Here is a 12,279-nt window from a genome sequence, read left to right on the forward strand (position 1 = left end):
TTAAATTGCACTTAGAAGGATTCTCGTTAGACCTTTTACAACACTTTACTAGTGTCTCTCGCTCCTAAAAAAAAAAAGAAAGTCTATGTGGGATGGATTGGATGATCCCTGGACATCTCTTGCAGCCCTGTTTTTACCCTGATTTCCCAAGGAAGCGAAGTTTTTGGAACTGTGCTATCTGTCTTTCAATCTCCCACGATTAACTGCTTAACTTCTAAGGTCAGTTTAAGCCCAATCTGAGCGATGGGGAGAATTCAAAGGCCTGAAGTTTCTATGAATTTTATAGAAGTCAGTGGCTCAGGTGGAGAGAGAACTAAATTCACATCCTTGCTGCAGGAAAGGTAATTAAATATCAGTCCAAATTTATCCAGAGAGCTGATCAGCACGTGTTTATTTCTCAACCGCTCGTGGCACACTTGACCTTATTAAGCATGTGGGATGGAGCCTGGGCGGTGGTGCGTGTAGGAAGGAGGGATGTGCTGCTGCCGTGGAGGGGAGATGACGGTACCGGCCGGGGACGGGGAAGAGAAGCACTAGAATTATAGAAACCTTGGTTACAAGAGACCTTTGGAGGTCTCGAATCCCATTCAGCTTGAGATGGGACTGTTGCTAATACTAGATTGGGTTGGCTGTGACTTTGTCTTCCTGAGTCTTGAAGGGCTTCAAGGATGGAGATCCCCCACTCCCTGGTGACCTTTTCCAGGGCTGCACCACCCTTCCCCTGCTATTTCCTGATACGAACCTTCCAAGGTGCAGCTTCTCCCTGTTGCGCCTTGTATCGTTCAGACCTGCTGTGTGGCTCTGTAATCCTTGTATCTACTTTAAAATAAATGTAATCTGCTATTAGATTGCCCTTAGGCTTCTCTTTGCCAGGCTGAACAAGCCCAGCTCCTTCCACCCCTTCTTGAAGGCCATGTGCCACAGACCCCTGGCCGCCTTGGCAGCTCTTGCCTGGATCTTCTCCGCATCCTTCTGGAACTGGGGGATGACCGGGTTCGACAGTAGTTAGTATGATTCCACATAACAAACTGAACACTTTTGATCTTTATGGGAAAAAAAAAAAATGTAGGAAAGAACAGGGTAGGATATAACAGGGGAAAAAAATCACATTGGTATAAGATATATAGTATATATTATATATATATTCTGCAGCTATAATATATGTATCTCTATAAGATATATATGTTATATATATAAAATACATATATTATAGCTGCAGAATTAGGTACGTGTAACCTAGGGATGTTTGAGTTGTCCTTGCTACTTTAATTTTTCCTGCTTGTGTATATGCAGTTTGGTGCAGTTTCAATGACATACTTTGTTCTTCAGCAGGATCTCTGTCTCCTTCACTGAATAGTTTGGATGCTGAAAGAGACTGGGAAGATCATAAGGAGAAATGTGGCAGAGTGGGATCCAGAACAGTTGTCCTACTCTGGATTCTAACAAAAACGTCCCAAATAGTGCCAGGAAAGACAACTGTAAACCAGCCACCCAGGACTGAACTGTGATAAACAAAGCAAACCTACTTTTAATGTCTCCTGATGCTTTGTGCACTTTAAAATATTCAAAGCGGCATTAGCTTATATCCACCTTGCCTATCCAAAACAGTGTTTTCTGGGAGAGAAACAGGAATGTCATGAGATTGGGACATACTGGCCTAACTTGGGAAGCACTTAGATACCTAAACCTCTGCTTTCAGGAAACGCTCGGATGGAAGAAGGGGCATTTCACCTCCTCCGACCCATGCCTGGGTTGGATCCTGATTAAAATTGAGAGGGTGGCTATAAGGAAGAAAGGAAAGGCAAGCCGGGCAGCGGGGCAGGTGCTGCTCTTCTGCTGGAGCCGGGGAACTGCTGATGTTTTCAGCGCAGCTCCTCATCTGCTTGCTGCACTTGGTGCTTGGGCTCGAGGAGGTTAAAGGAGCTTCCGCGCTGTCCCGAGCGGCAGAGGAGAGCTGGTGCCAGCTGGGGAGCAGGGCATGGTTGAACTAGCAGCTAACACTGTCTTAGGATTTGCTTCCCCTTCTTGGTTCTCTTGTAAGCGCCCAGGGCTTGTGCATCGACAGCTTGAAGCCTGCAGGAGGGGATGTGCGTGTATGCAGAAGGTTATAAGCTTATCTGTTCATCCTCCCGCTGCACTAATCGGTGTGATAAAAGATATTCTTCCTCCTTGCGGAAGATTTTCTCTCCCTGTCGGGGACCACCATTTCTTAGTTAAACTGTTACTCCAGATGGGTACGTAGAAAAGCGTATTAGCTTCAGTTCCAGTTCTCAGCCAATGCATCTCTTAAGATAATAATTCAGAATGAGAGAACAATAATTCAGAATGAGAGAACATCATTCAGCTCAATTTTGAGTTTTCCTTTTGAGAATAAAAGCACTGAAGATGTCAGGATAGCCAGATGCTATGAACAGATTGGGAAAGGTGTTCCGCAGTTTAGTTACTGCAAATACTGTTGTGAACTGGTGCTATAGCAATACCTTTGGAAATTTCTGACTTTCCCCTGCTTGGCTTTTTGGTGGCAGTCTCCAGCGGTCTGTACTCGGTGATCTCGTCTTTTTACCTGTATTCTTCCGAGTCCAGGTCTCTTGACCCTGAGCTTTCTCAATACACAATTTCTCAGCCAAGGCAGTGGTTCGGGTCCCCAATGTCTAACTGTAACTTGCTGACGCATTTTTAAGAGATGGATGTGAAACAATCCAAGCTAAAATGTGGTATTACCCCAATTTAACATGTCAGTTGTCTCCCTAGGCATTGCAGTTAGAAGATCTGTCCCTGGCTGTAGAGAAGAGCTTTGTGTTTATTGTTTTTGTAGCTGCTGTAATTTTACTGCATGATTCTAGCTGAATACTCAGTGCTTGTACAGGGAAAATCGGCCGGCTGTTTCCATTCGAAAAGCTGGGTTATAGAAGTTCACAGCACCAGATGGCTGTGCATACTTATAATGCTGTGGATTATTAAAGGGCTGTTGTATTTTCCTCTTTTATCCTTCCTTTATTCCTTCTTCCCACATCAACAAATTAACGCTGAATGCTTGGGAATCTGTCCTGCGCAGACTTTAGCACATTACATCTTTTCATCGGCAACTTTTTGTTCCAGCCCTTTTGAACTGGTTGGTTTTGAACACCTCTTTGCAACTGCTCGTGGGCTGAACGATGCCCGGGACTGAGCAAGCCTCTCGTTACGGGAGCCCCAGCGCAGTCCTAGGCTGGTTCACCACATCACGTCTCATAGTTGCTGTCCCCAACTCCTTCAGAGTTGACACTTTCCGTTTTCTAAATTCATGCGGGAATCTCCTAAATTAGACAAAACTGCTACTTTAGCGTGAATGTGTGAAAGATGCAATGCAAAGAATACTTGGGGACCTTCAATTAATTTATTTTTAAAAACTACCAGCATGTCACTTGTCTACCACCGAAGACGCCTAAATTTTAAAATACAGCTACTCCGGAAAATGACAGAAGATGGAGAGATGTGCCCTGCCTCCAGCACCATACATACGTGTTAGATTGAATCTTTTTTTGTGAAAAAATGCCTTTGCTGTTCATATTTGTGATACCTGGGTGCCATCTGTGTCCAGACTGACTTTCTTGTTAATGGTTTTTAATAGTCCAGATGTCTTCAATGCGATTGCAAACAGCAGCAGTCCGTGAACATGGAGTGGAGACGGATACAGGGACACGTACACAATTCCAAGCAGTGGTATGGCCAGGTGGGTCTATAGGGTAGAAAGCGGCTGTTGCAAGCCTTGCATCCCACATAGGTTCTGCAGAGCAAGAAAGGCTCGTCCTGATGCATGTAATTAACATTCAGAACAAACTCCTTTATATTAAAAATTCTGCCTGCCCAGGTCAGGGGTGCTCTTTGCAACTTCTTGAAGAATGGTATCTGCGTGGCCTGTCCTCGTAGGGGTACGCGTGTGGACCTGGGCGAAGATGCGCTGCTGAAACCCAGAGACTTCTGAAATCTGATTAAACAAAAAATGCTTAGGGGGGAGAAAAAGTAACTTAGGGACCTGAATATAATAAGCATTTTAAAGAACTAGTGCACCACAGCAAAATGGAAACATATTTGCCGTGTATTTTAAGCTAAAAACGAGTAAAAAGCCGGCACGAAACAGATGTCTCATTAGCGTGTTTGCGGGGCAGGTTTTGATGACTGCTTGACAGCAACGTGCGCTCCCGTCACAGGCAGAGTAAGATTCAGGGACTCTGCTCTAGTATCTAAAATCAGCCCTGAAAGCTGCTCTGTCTACAGGGTGCTGGCTCCCACCCCCACCCAGGTTTGGCTTAGCGAGACGAGAAGACTCGCGTTGGTAACGCAGGTCAGCGTTTTATTTCAGACGCGCGTGTTGGGAGCTCTCTGCCAGCGTACACCGGGTTCGTACTCGCTTCAGCTGTAAGTGAAAGAGGTGGGTTGGTTGTTCAAACCGGAGAACAACGCGCTGTTTGTTCCCCGCTGGCGCCTCGATAGCTTTTATGCTGATGTGAATAACAAGCAGGGGTGGTGATGGGATTTAATCACAGGGGGCCTAGCGCTGCACGCAATCACCTAGCCTAAGTGACACTCAGAGGAGGATCTCTTGCTTCTCCTCCTCCTCTTCCTCCTCCAGACTCGGGGCCTGAATCTGAATAAAACACACTAGAGAGCTCTTTAAGGCATAGTAAACGAGGCTGCTTTCCCCGGGGTTTATTATCTAGCAGGGCTGAAGTTGCAGATCGGCTCTGCACCCCGTGTTTTATGCAGCTTAGAAGTTCAGGAGATGCTTTTGTACGAAACGCTGGCCCACCTCGGAAGCGTCGCCTGTCATTCCTGAGGGGCCAGAGCTACAAATCTCCACCGCAGGGGTTTCTCCCATTGTCGTTGAGGCTGTAAGACAGGCTGTGGCCGTGGTTTCGTACTTGGTTGAAGTGCTGCTAATTCTGGACTTGGTGCCAGTCGCTCTCTTGGGCTGATGTAGGTGCTTCTGCAGCCATCCGGTGAATCGCGCCAAGGAACGGTGGCTGAAAACCCCAGCAGAAAAATGAGCAGAAGTTCCCTGATTTGGCTCACTTTGGTTGCACAAACCGAACCATCTATGCTGGCACGATGGAGAGTGCGGCAGCAAAATGGGAATGAACAACAGAAATGGCGTGCGCTTCTTCTGTGGCATGGAGCGTTGCTGTTCAAAGCAATAAGGGCACGATACGAAGGCAGTCCCTCTGACCAAGTGGACATGTTCAACCCATTCTATCTGTTGGGGCAGGCTCATTCCTAATAAATCTTTTTTGTCTTGTAAAACTTTAAAGTAGCTGTCAGATGGTTTTCTGTAGGTGAACCTGGCAGGAACCCATGTGCTGCTATAGGGCTTCTTGGCCTCCCTGGTGCTTTGAGGCTTCTCCAGCGCTTGATCAGACTCATCCTAGGAATCAGTGGGATTGGGATGCCAGTCACAAGCGGAGTCCCCCAGGGCTCAGTACTGGGGCCGGTCTTGTTTAATATCTTTATCAATGATCTGGATGAGGGGATCGAGTGCTCCCTCAGTAAGTTTGCAGATGACACCAAGTTGGGCGGGAGTGTTGATCTGCTGGAGGGTCGGAAGGCTCTGCAGAGGGATCTGGACAGGCTGGATCCATGGGCCCAGGCCAATTGTATGAGGTTGAACACGGCCAAGTGCCGGGTCCTGCACTTGGGTCACAACAACCCCATGCAACACTCCAGGCTTGGGGACGAGTGGCTGGAAAGCTGCCTGGTGGAAAAGGACCTGGGGGTGTTGATCAACAGCCGGCTGAATATGAGCCAGCAGTGTGCCCAGGTGGCCAAGAAGGCCAAAGGCATCCTGGCCTGGATCAGAAACAGTGTGGCCAGCGGGAGTAGGGAGGGGATCGTGCCCCTGTACTCGGCGCTGGTGAGGCCACACCTCAAATGCTGTGTTCAGTTTTGGGCCCCTCACTCCAAAAGGACATTAAGGTGCTGGAGCGTGTCCAGAGAAGGGCGACGGAGCTGGTGAGGGGTCTGGAGCACAAGTCTGATGAGGAGCGGCTGAGGGAGCTGGGGTTGTTCAGTCTGGAGAAGAGGAGGCTGAGGGGAGACCTCATCGCTCTCTCCAACTACCTGAGAGGGGGTTGTGGGGAGGTGGGTGTTGGTCTCTTCTCCCAAGTGACAAGTGATAGGACAAGAGGAAATGGCCTCAAGTTGCGCCAGGGGTGGTTTAGGCTGGATATTAAGAAGAATTTCTGACTAGGAGAGTGGTGAAGCACTGGAAGAGGCTGCCCAGGGAGGTGGTGGAGTCACCATCACTGGAGGTTTTTTAAGAGACGTGTGGACGTGGCACTGAGGATGTGGTTTAGTGGTGGACTTTGCAGTGTTGGGTTGGTGGTTGGACTTGATGATCTTAAAGGTCTTTTCCAACCTAAAGGATTCTATGATTCTGTTTTTGACCTAAGAGCAATCTTTTGCAGCTGTGATAACATGCTTTGTGCTTCGTCTCTTTGTAAAGACCAACTGTGCAAGGTGAACTGGTATGGGTGACTTCTCTTCATTTTTGTGGCGTTTTTATGCCACAAAAGAGAGGAATGTGTCATTGCAGCAGTGAGATTAAAGGCAAAGCTATCTGCTGGGGTTTAGCTGATGGCCACTGGATGGGAGCATTTTCCTCCCAAGCCATTCTCTGTTTCTCCTCAGAGAAGCAGAGGGGCAAAATCTCCTCTAGGTTGCTTCAGTCCTGTCGTGTGAGTGCACTTTGTGTCCTGCACACATACCCTTCTTGGTGTTCCCCAAACACACCAGCATCGACCTTCCTCAGCTCTTATACAGACTCCTGCAGTATTCATCGAGAGGGTTCCTGGGGTTTTGCTAAGTTGAAGCTGCTGTTTTGCCAACTGATGCAAGGTTTCTGGAGAGTGAATACATTTCTCCGGGGACTGGGGCTGAAAATTGCTAAATTCATTCCACTCAGTGCTTCAGTAGAATGTAGCCTTACCTATTTTTAAAGAAAAGGCTTCAGTGAAATACAACCAAAGATGCGTATGGTGCAGCAAATGAGACCTCCGGCTGCATAAACAGATCAATAAACTGATTTGTGTTTGCTGACCAGAAGAAAAATCTAATTGCAAGTACTCCATATTCAACGTTTGTGGTGAAACTAGAGTAATTGGAATAATGAGAAATCCAATTTGCTTTTGTTTGGAGTTTATTCTTCTTTAGGTTTCATTAAGCTGGATTGCTGCAATGCACAAGCCTCTCAAGGCTTAGGCTGGTTGTGTGTTGACAGTTTCTAGGTCTTCAGACTGATAGGTTCTTCGTGGATTTCTTCAAAATCTAAATTGTCACATTTGCTGTCTTTTAATATGACTTGAAATGATTGAAGTAATACTGTGCCTGGTGTTTAGAGGCTCATTTCATCTGCCAGAATCTCCTGCTCTGTGGTGGGCAGCCATCGGTTGACTGAAGTTTGAATGCATCTGAACAGCAAAATAGCTCTCAGGTTGCCTCAAGTTCCAAATCTGTGCAGTTGCTAACATCTGCAAGGGGAGATAATGCTTTCCTCCACGTCCTGAAGATATATTTCCAAAAAAAGTATAGTTGTGTCAGTCCTCAAGTATTTTTCATTTGAGTGCATCTCTTGCATCTCTTTGGATTTAGGTAAGAAAGAGAGGATGGAGATGTTGGCATGATGGTATCTCTATGAGGGACAATATTCAGAAAGGTAAAAGATTTTAGATAGATGGGATGAAATACTCCAGGAAAAACAGTAAGGTTGGAGTCCTGTGAAGGTGTTTTCTCCGTGGACAAAAGCTGTTTCAAGGCATCTAAGTCATCTCAATTGCTGGCAACAGAAACAAAGATGGTAATAAAGAGTTCTTAAAAAGTTATTGCAAGGAGAGTAGAATTGTCACCAGCATTTAACATGACTTTGAGTTAAAATCAGTAAATTGTATAGACATATTGTTAGCTTGGACATCTTATTAGCATTATTTGGAGAGTGGAAAATGAGTCCTCTATGAAGGAAATAGAACGGGGCGAGCTCTCTGCTAGGAGGAGGAGAAGGAAGGACAAGAAGGACATTGAGGTGCTGGAGCGTGTCCAGAGAAGGGCGACGAAGCTGGTGAGGGGTCTGGAGCACAAGTCTGATGAGGAGCGGCTGAGGGAGCTGGGGTTGTTCCGTCTGGAGAAGAGGAGGCTGAGGGGAGACCTCATCGCTCTCTCCACCTACCTGAAAGGGGGTTGTGGGGAGGTGGGTGTTGGTCTCTTCTCCCAAGTGACAAGTGACAGGACAAGAGGAAATGGCCTTAAGTTTCCCCCAGGGGAGGTTTAGGCTGGATATTGGGAAAAATTTCTTTCCTGAGAGAGTGGTGAAGCATTGGAAGAGGCTGCCCAGGGAGGTGGTGGAGTCACCATCACTGGAGGTGTTCAGGGAACATGTAGATGTGGCATTGTGGGACATGGTTTAATGGGCATGGTGGGGTTGGTTGACAGTTGGACTTGATGATCTTATAGGTCTTTTCTAACCATAGTGATTCTGTGATTCTGTGTGGTGGAGTCACCATCACTGGAGGTGTTCAAGGAACGTGTGGACGTGGCACTGCGGGACATGGTTTAGTGGGCATGGTGGGGTTGGGTTGGTGGTTGGACTTGAAGATCTTACAGGTCTTTTCCAACCTTAGTGATTCTGTGCTTCTCTGAAAGAAGTGACCAGAGGTTAATGGGGTGTAGACAGGTAATGATGAATTTGTGATTTTAACTGAATGAATAGCTGATAACTTAGATGAGTCTAAAAACAAAGCTACAGAAGATAGGTTTTTAAAAGTTTTTGAAGGCAGGCCTGGTAAAAGCGGAGGCAAAACTTCTTGTTGCTGGATTTCATTTGGGTCTGTCAGTCTATGGAAGAGAGAACCCAAAGGTCATCTGTAACTGGAGATCCAGAGTTTAAGAGGAAGGTGATGTGTTCACCTGCCAATTGACATACAGTACGATCCTGGTATTATCTGAGATTATGCCAATAAAGACTAAACCCTGCAAGTTGATTCCCTTTGCTGTTACTTAACAAAGGAAGCGTCTTATCCGAAAGTCTGGTAGGAAATCTGTAGGCTTGAAGTGCGATTTATATCTCCCCATGACAGAGGCAGATTTGGCTTTTTGGTTCTGTTGTTATAAAGAGCATAAAGAGCTCTTCGAAAGGTCCATAGTTCTGCAAAACAGACCGGTGTGTTCGGTTGCAGTTGTAACCTTTATTGTGGTTTTTGCTACATTTGAAAAGGTTTTTTGCTATTTTATTTATCCTCTTTATAAACGAACACTTTGATGAGTCGCTGATCAAAGGTTGTCCCTGTTCTATTCTAACAAGCACCTGAGGTTTTTTCTTATCTTTCATTGTCAAGATGCATTTCATCAGCTAAGAAAAAGTTATGTAATGGCAGGTCATGACAGAGGAATTATATTTGGAAACAGTACACAGAAAAGCTTGAATTTTAAGGCATTTTATGTTAATTGATTTTGTTCTTGAAACATGGAGGGGAGTTCATTTTGGACATTGTTTGAAAGCACAGGACTGGTGTCTGATCCACGGGAGAAGGCTGTGCTTCCTTCCTGAGCACTCTGGCTCTAAGTATTTCCATTTCTATCCTGAATACATCCAAGAACACTTACAGTTTTTTATTCATGTACCGATATTTTCTTTATATCAAGTAGTTCATATCATTTTCACTCTCTTCTCTTGCATCGTTATCGACAGTGATCATATATCCCAGTTTAGCTAAGCTGAGTAAGCCAGCCTGTTTTAGTCATCGCTTATAAAATAAGACTTTCTGTACGCTGATCAGCCTAGTAGCCGGTTCCTTAGCTAGAGCTTGGTTCATCTTTCCTGGCCATGCCACTGACTGTCCCTGATCCGGGGCCGGGAGCAGTGCTGTAACTCTGAGAGCATCCTGCCTTTCGTTATAAAATCCTCCCGTGGATTAGCTCTCTTGCCGGTGCCTTTGAGTCTTTTGAAAGAGAAGATTGCTTTCAGTAGCAATAAATTGTGGACCTCAAAAAAAATCAGGACATACCTTTTTTAGACCTTTTGCACAAGAAAAGGGCGTTATATCTGACGGTACAGTTGGTGGATCCTGAATTTTAAAATAGCTGGGTTCTTTTCTTCCTCACCAAACGAAGAGAGGAATGAAAGACACAGCATAGCAGCTTTTTTCTTTTTTAACCACGCATGCTGTTTCCACTCAGTTACACGTATGTGTTTGTACCTGACCTTAATTATTCCATCGAAATCTTCACTTCATTGCATGAATCTGCTCAGGCTTTTTGTAATGCCGCCTGGGATGTGCTCTCCGTGTACTTGAAAAATTCAGTCTCAGTGGTTTCAGGAGGGGTGAGACCAACAAAACACCCAGTGATTGCAGAAATCTGCTCTTGCTCAGGTCCGTTCGACACTTGGGTTTTTACGCTAGCCCTACTGCCTCTTCCACTCCACTCTTACAGGGGGGTTTGCCACGGTTTTCTTCCTAGCTTGGTCCGCAGCCCGACCTTCACCTCGTGCTAAAGGAAATGTTCTCGCTTCTTATGTTAGTGTGAATACAGTATTTTGTCAGAAATGAAACGATTCCAGCATGCATGGCTGTAGTGTTTGTCTCGTAAGCTGTTATGGCTGTACTTTGGTGTACGGAGGGGATACAGGAGGAATTTATTATAGGACCGATTAATTATTTTGGGCTTATTTCTTTAAAACTAGTATTTTGTAAAAAAATTCCTTTCTCTTTCCTTGGTAAGCATTCCTGAAAATTCCTTATATCTAACATTTATATATATTTAGAACATTTTATGGGGTTGTTTCCAGCTGGGCTGAGTTGGCTGTTCCAGGGTTGACCAGTAGCAACATCTCCTAGATTTCCACGTGGGAGTGAGACTGAGCACCGCGGCAGAAAAGTCTCCCTAGTCTTGGTGCCAGGATTGACACAGGGGTCAGTGCTTGCTCACTAGATGCGTGACTTGAGATGAAGAGTCAGGAGACTACCAGGGGTCTGGTGTGAGGATCCGTCCTCCGTGAGCAATACGGCACGCATTCAAGCAGTAGTGGCTTCATCGGATACAAAGCACTTGGATTGAGGTCTTCAATGGGATACAGTTACTGTTCTTTTTGTAGTAGCTGTAGGATTTTGGAAGATGATGTGAGAAGATGAGGTGGGGAGGCCTCAGGGTCAGCAGCTGGAGCGTGACGTAGGTCTGGGAGCCCGCGTGTGTCCGTGGTGCAGCAACTGGAGCAGGCGCGGGCATGCGAGCCAGCGTGTGACCGAGTGTGTGACTGCTGGTGAGGATGGAACCGGATGAGGGGGTGAAGGGACCTGGAAGCTGGGGATGTCCGTGTGTCTGTGTGCCTCTAAGGACAGGGACGAGACCACAGGAGGATCTGGTGACCAGAGGGACCAGGGACGTCCCAGCCAGGTGCTGGAGAGATGGTTGAGTCTGGGGGTTCACTGAGACCACTTGCGTGTGTATGTGTACACATGCGTGTGTGTGTACATGTGTGTGTGTGTACATGTGTGTGTAGGTGTCTGTAGGCTTGAGGCACCTGGGAAGACTGGGATCCAGGGTCAACTACTGGGCAGGCTGAGTGCCTGAGCCCAGCTGCTGGGGGGATCCATGCTGCGCCGGTGTACGTGTAGACGTTTCCCACTAATTCAGTCTCTCCCCCTAACAGTCTCTTGAAGTAATTGTGTCTCATTCTCCAGATACTGTTGGTTACAGCTTGGAAGATTTGAGGATGAAAGAGAGAACGGAAGAAGCAGAATGCCCCGAAGCGCCTTTTGGGCATGGGAGGAATTAATTAGTCAGCAAAGCTGTGCCGGGATGTTTTATTCTAATAATCTCTTTTGTGTTTCAGCCCTGGCCCAGTGTGTCCAACCTGGCCAAGGATTTCATTGATCGTCTACTCACGGTGGACCCCAGTGACAGGATGACAGCCCTTCAGGCCCTGAAGCACCCGTGGGTGGTCAGCATGGCAGCCTCTTCCTCCATGAAGAACCTTCACCGTTCCATCTCGCAAAACCTTCTCAAGAGGGCGTCTTCCCGCTGCCAGAGCACCAAGTCCGCACAGTCCACCCGCTCCAGCCGCTCCACCAAATCCAACAAGTCACGGCGGGTTCGGGAGCGGGAGCTGCGAGAGCTCAACCTGCGCTACCAGCAGCAGTACACTGGCTGAGCACTGGGCTGGGACCTGCCAGGCGTCTTTCCAGATGTCTTCTCTGCGGTGTAGGTGTGCAGCACCCTTTGCCGCGCACTCACTCAGCGAGGAACATCCAGGTTCCT

General features: G+C 46.8%; 1 protein-coding gene across 1 annotated transcript in view; it reads left to right on the forward strand.

The window, feature by feature from the left end:
- PSKH1 (protein serine kinase H1) overlaps nt 1–12,179 on the forward strand; it is a 30,405-nt gene extending 18,226 nt beyond the window's left edge. Inside the window, exon 3 of the mRNA XM_059824764.1 lies at nt 11,855–12,179. Within this exon, the coding sequence (XP_059680747.1) occupies nt 11,855–12,172 (318 nt within the window). The 3' untranslated portion in view covers nt 12,173–12,179. The remainder of the gene's footprint in view (nt 1–11,854) is intronic.
- The last annotated feature ends 100 nt before the right edge of the window (nt 12,180–12,279 follow it).

Source organism: Gavia stellata, chromosome 15 (genome assembly GCF_030936135.1).
Source record: "Gavia stellata isolate bGavSte3 chromosome 15, bGavSte3.hap2, whole genome shotgun sequence".
NCBI lineage: Eukaryota > Metazoa > Chordata > Aves > Gaviiformes > Gaviidae > Gavia > Gavia stellata.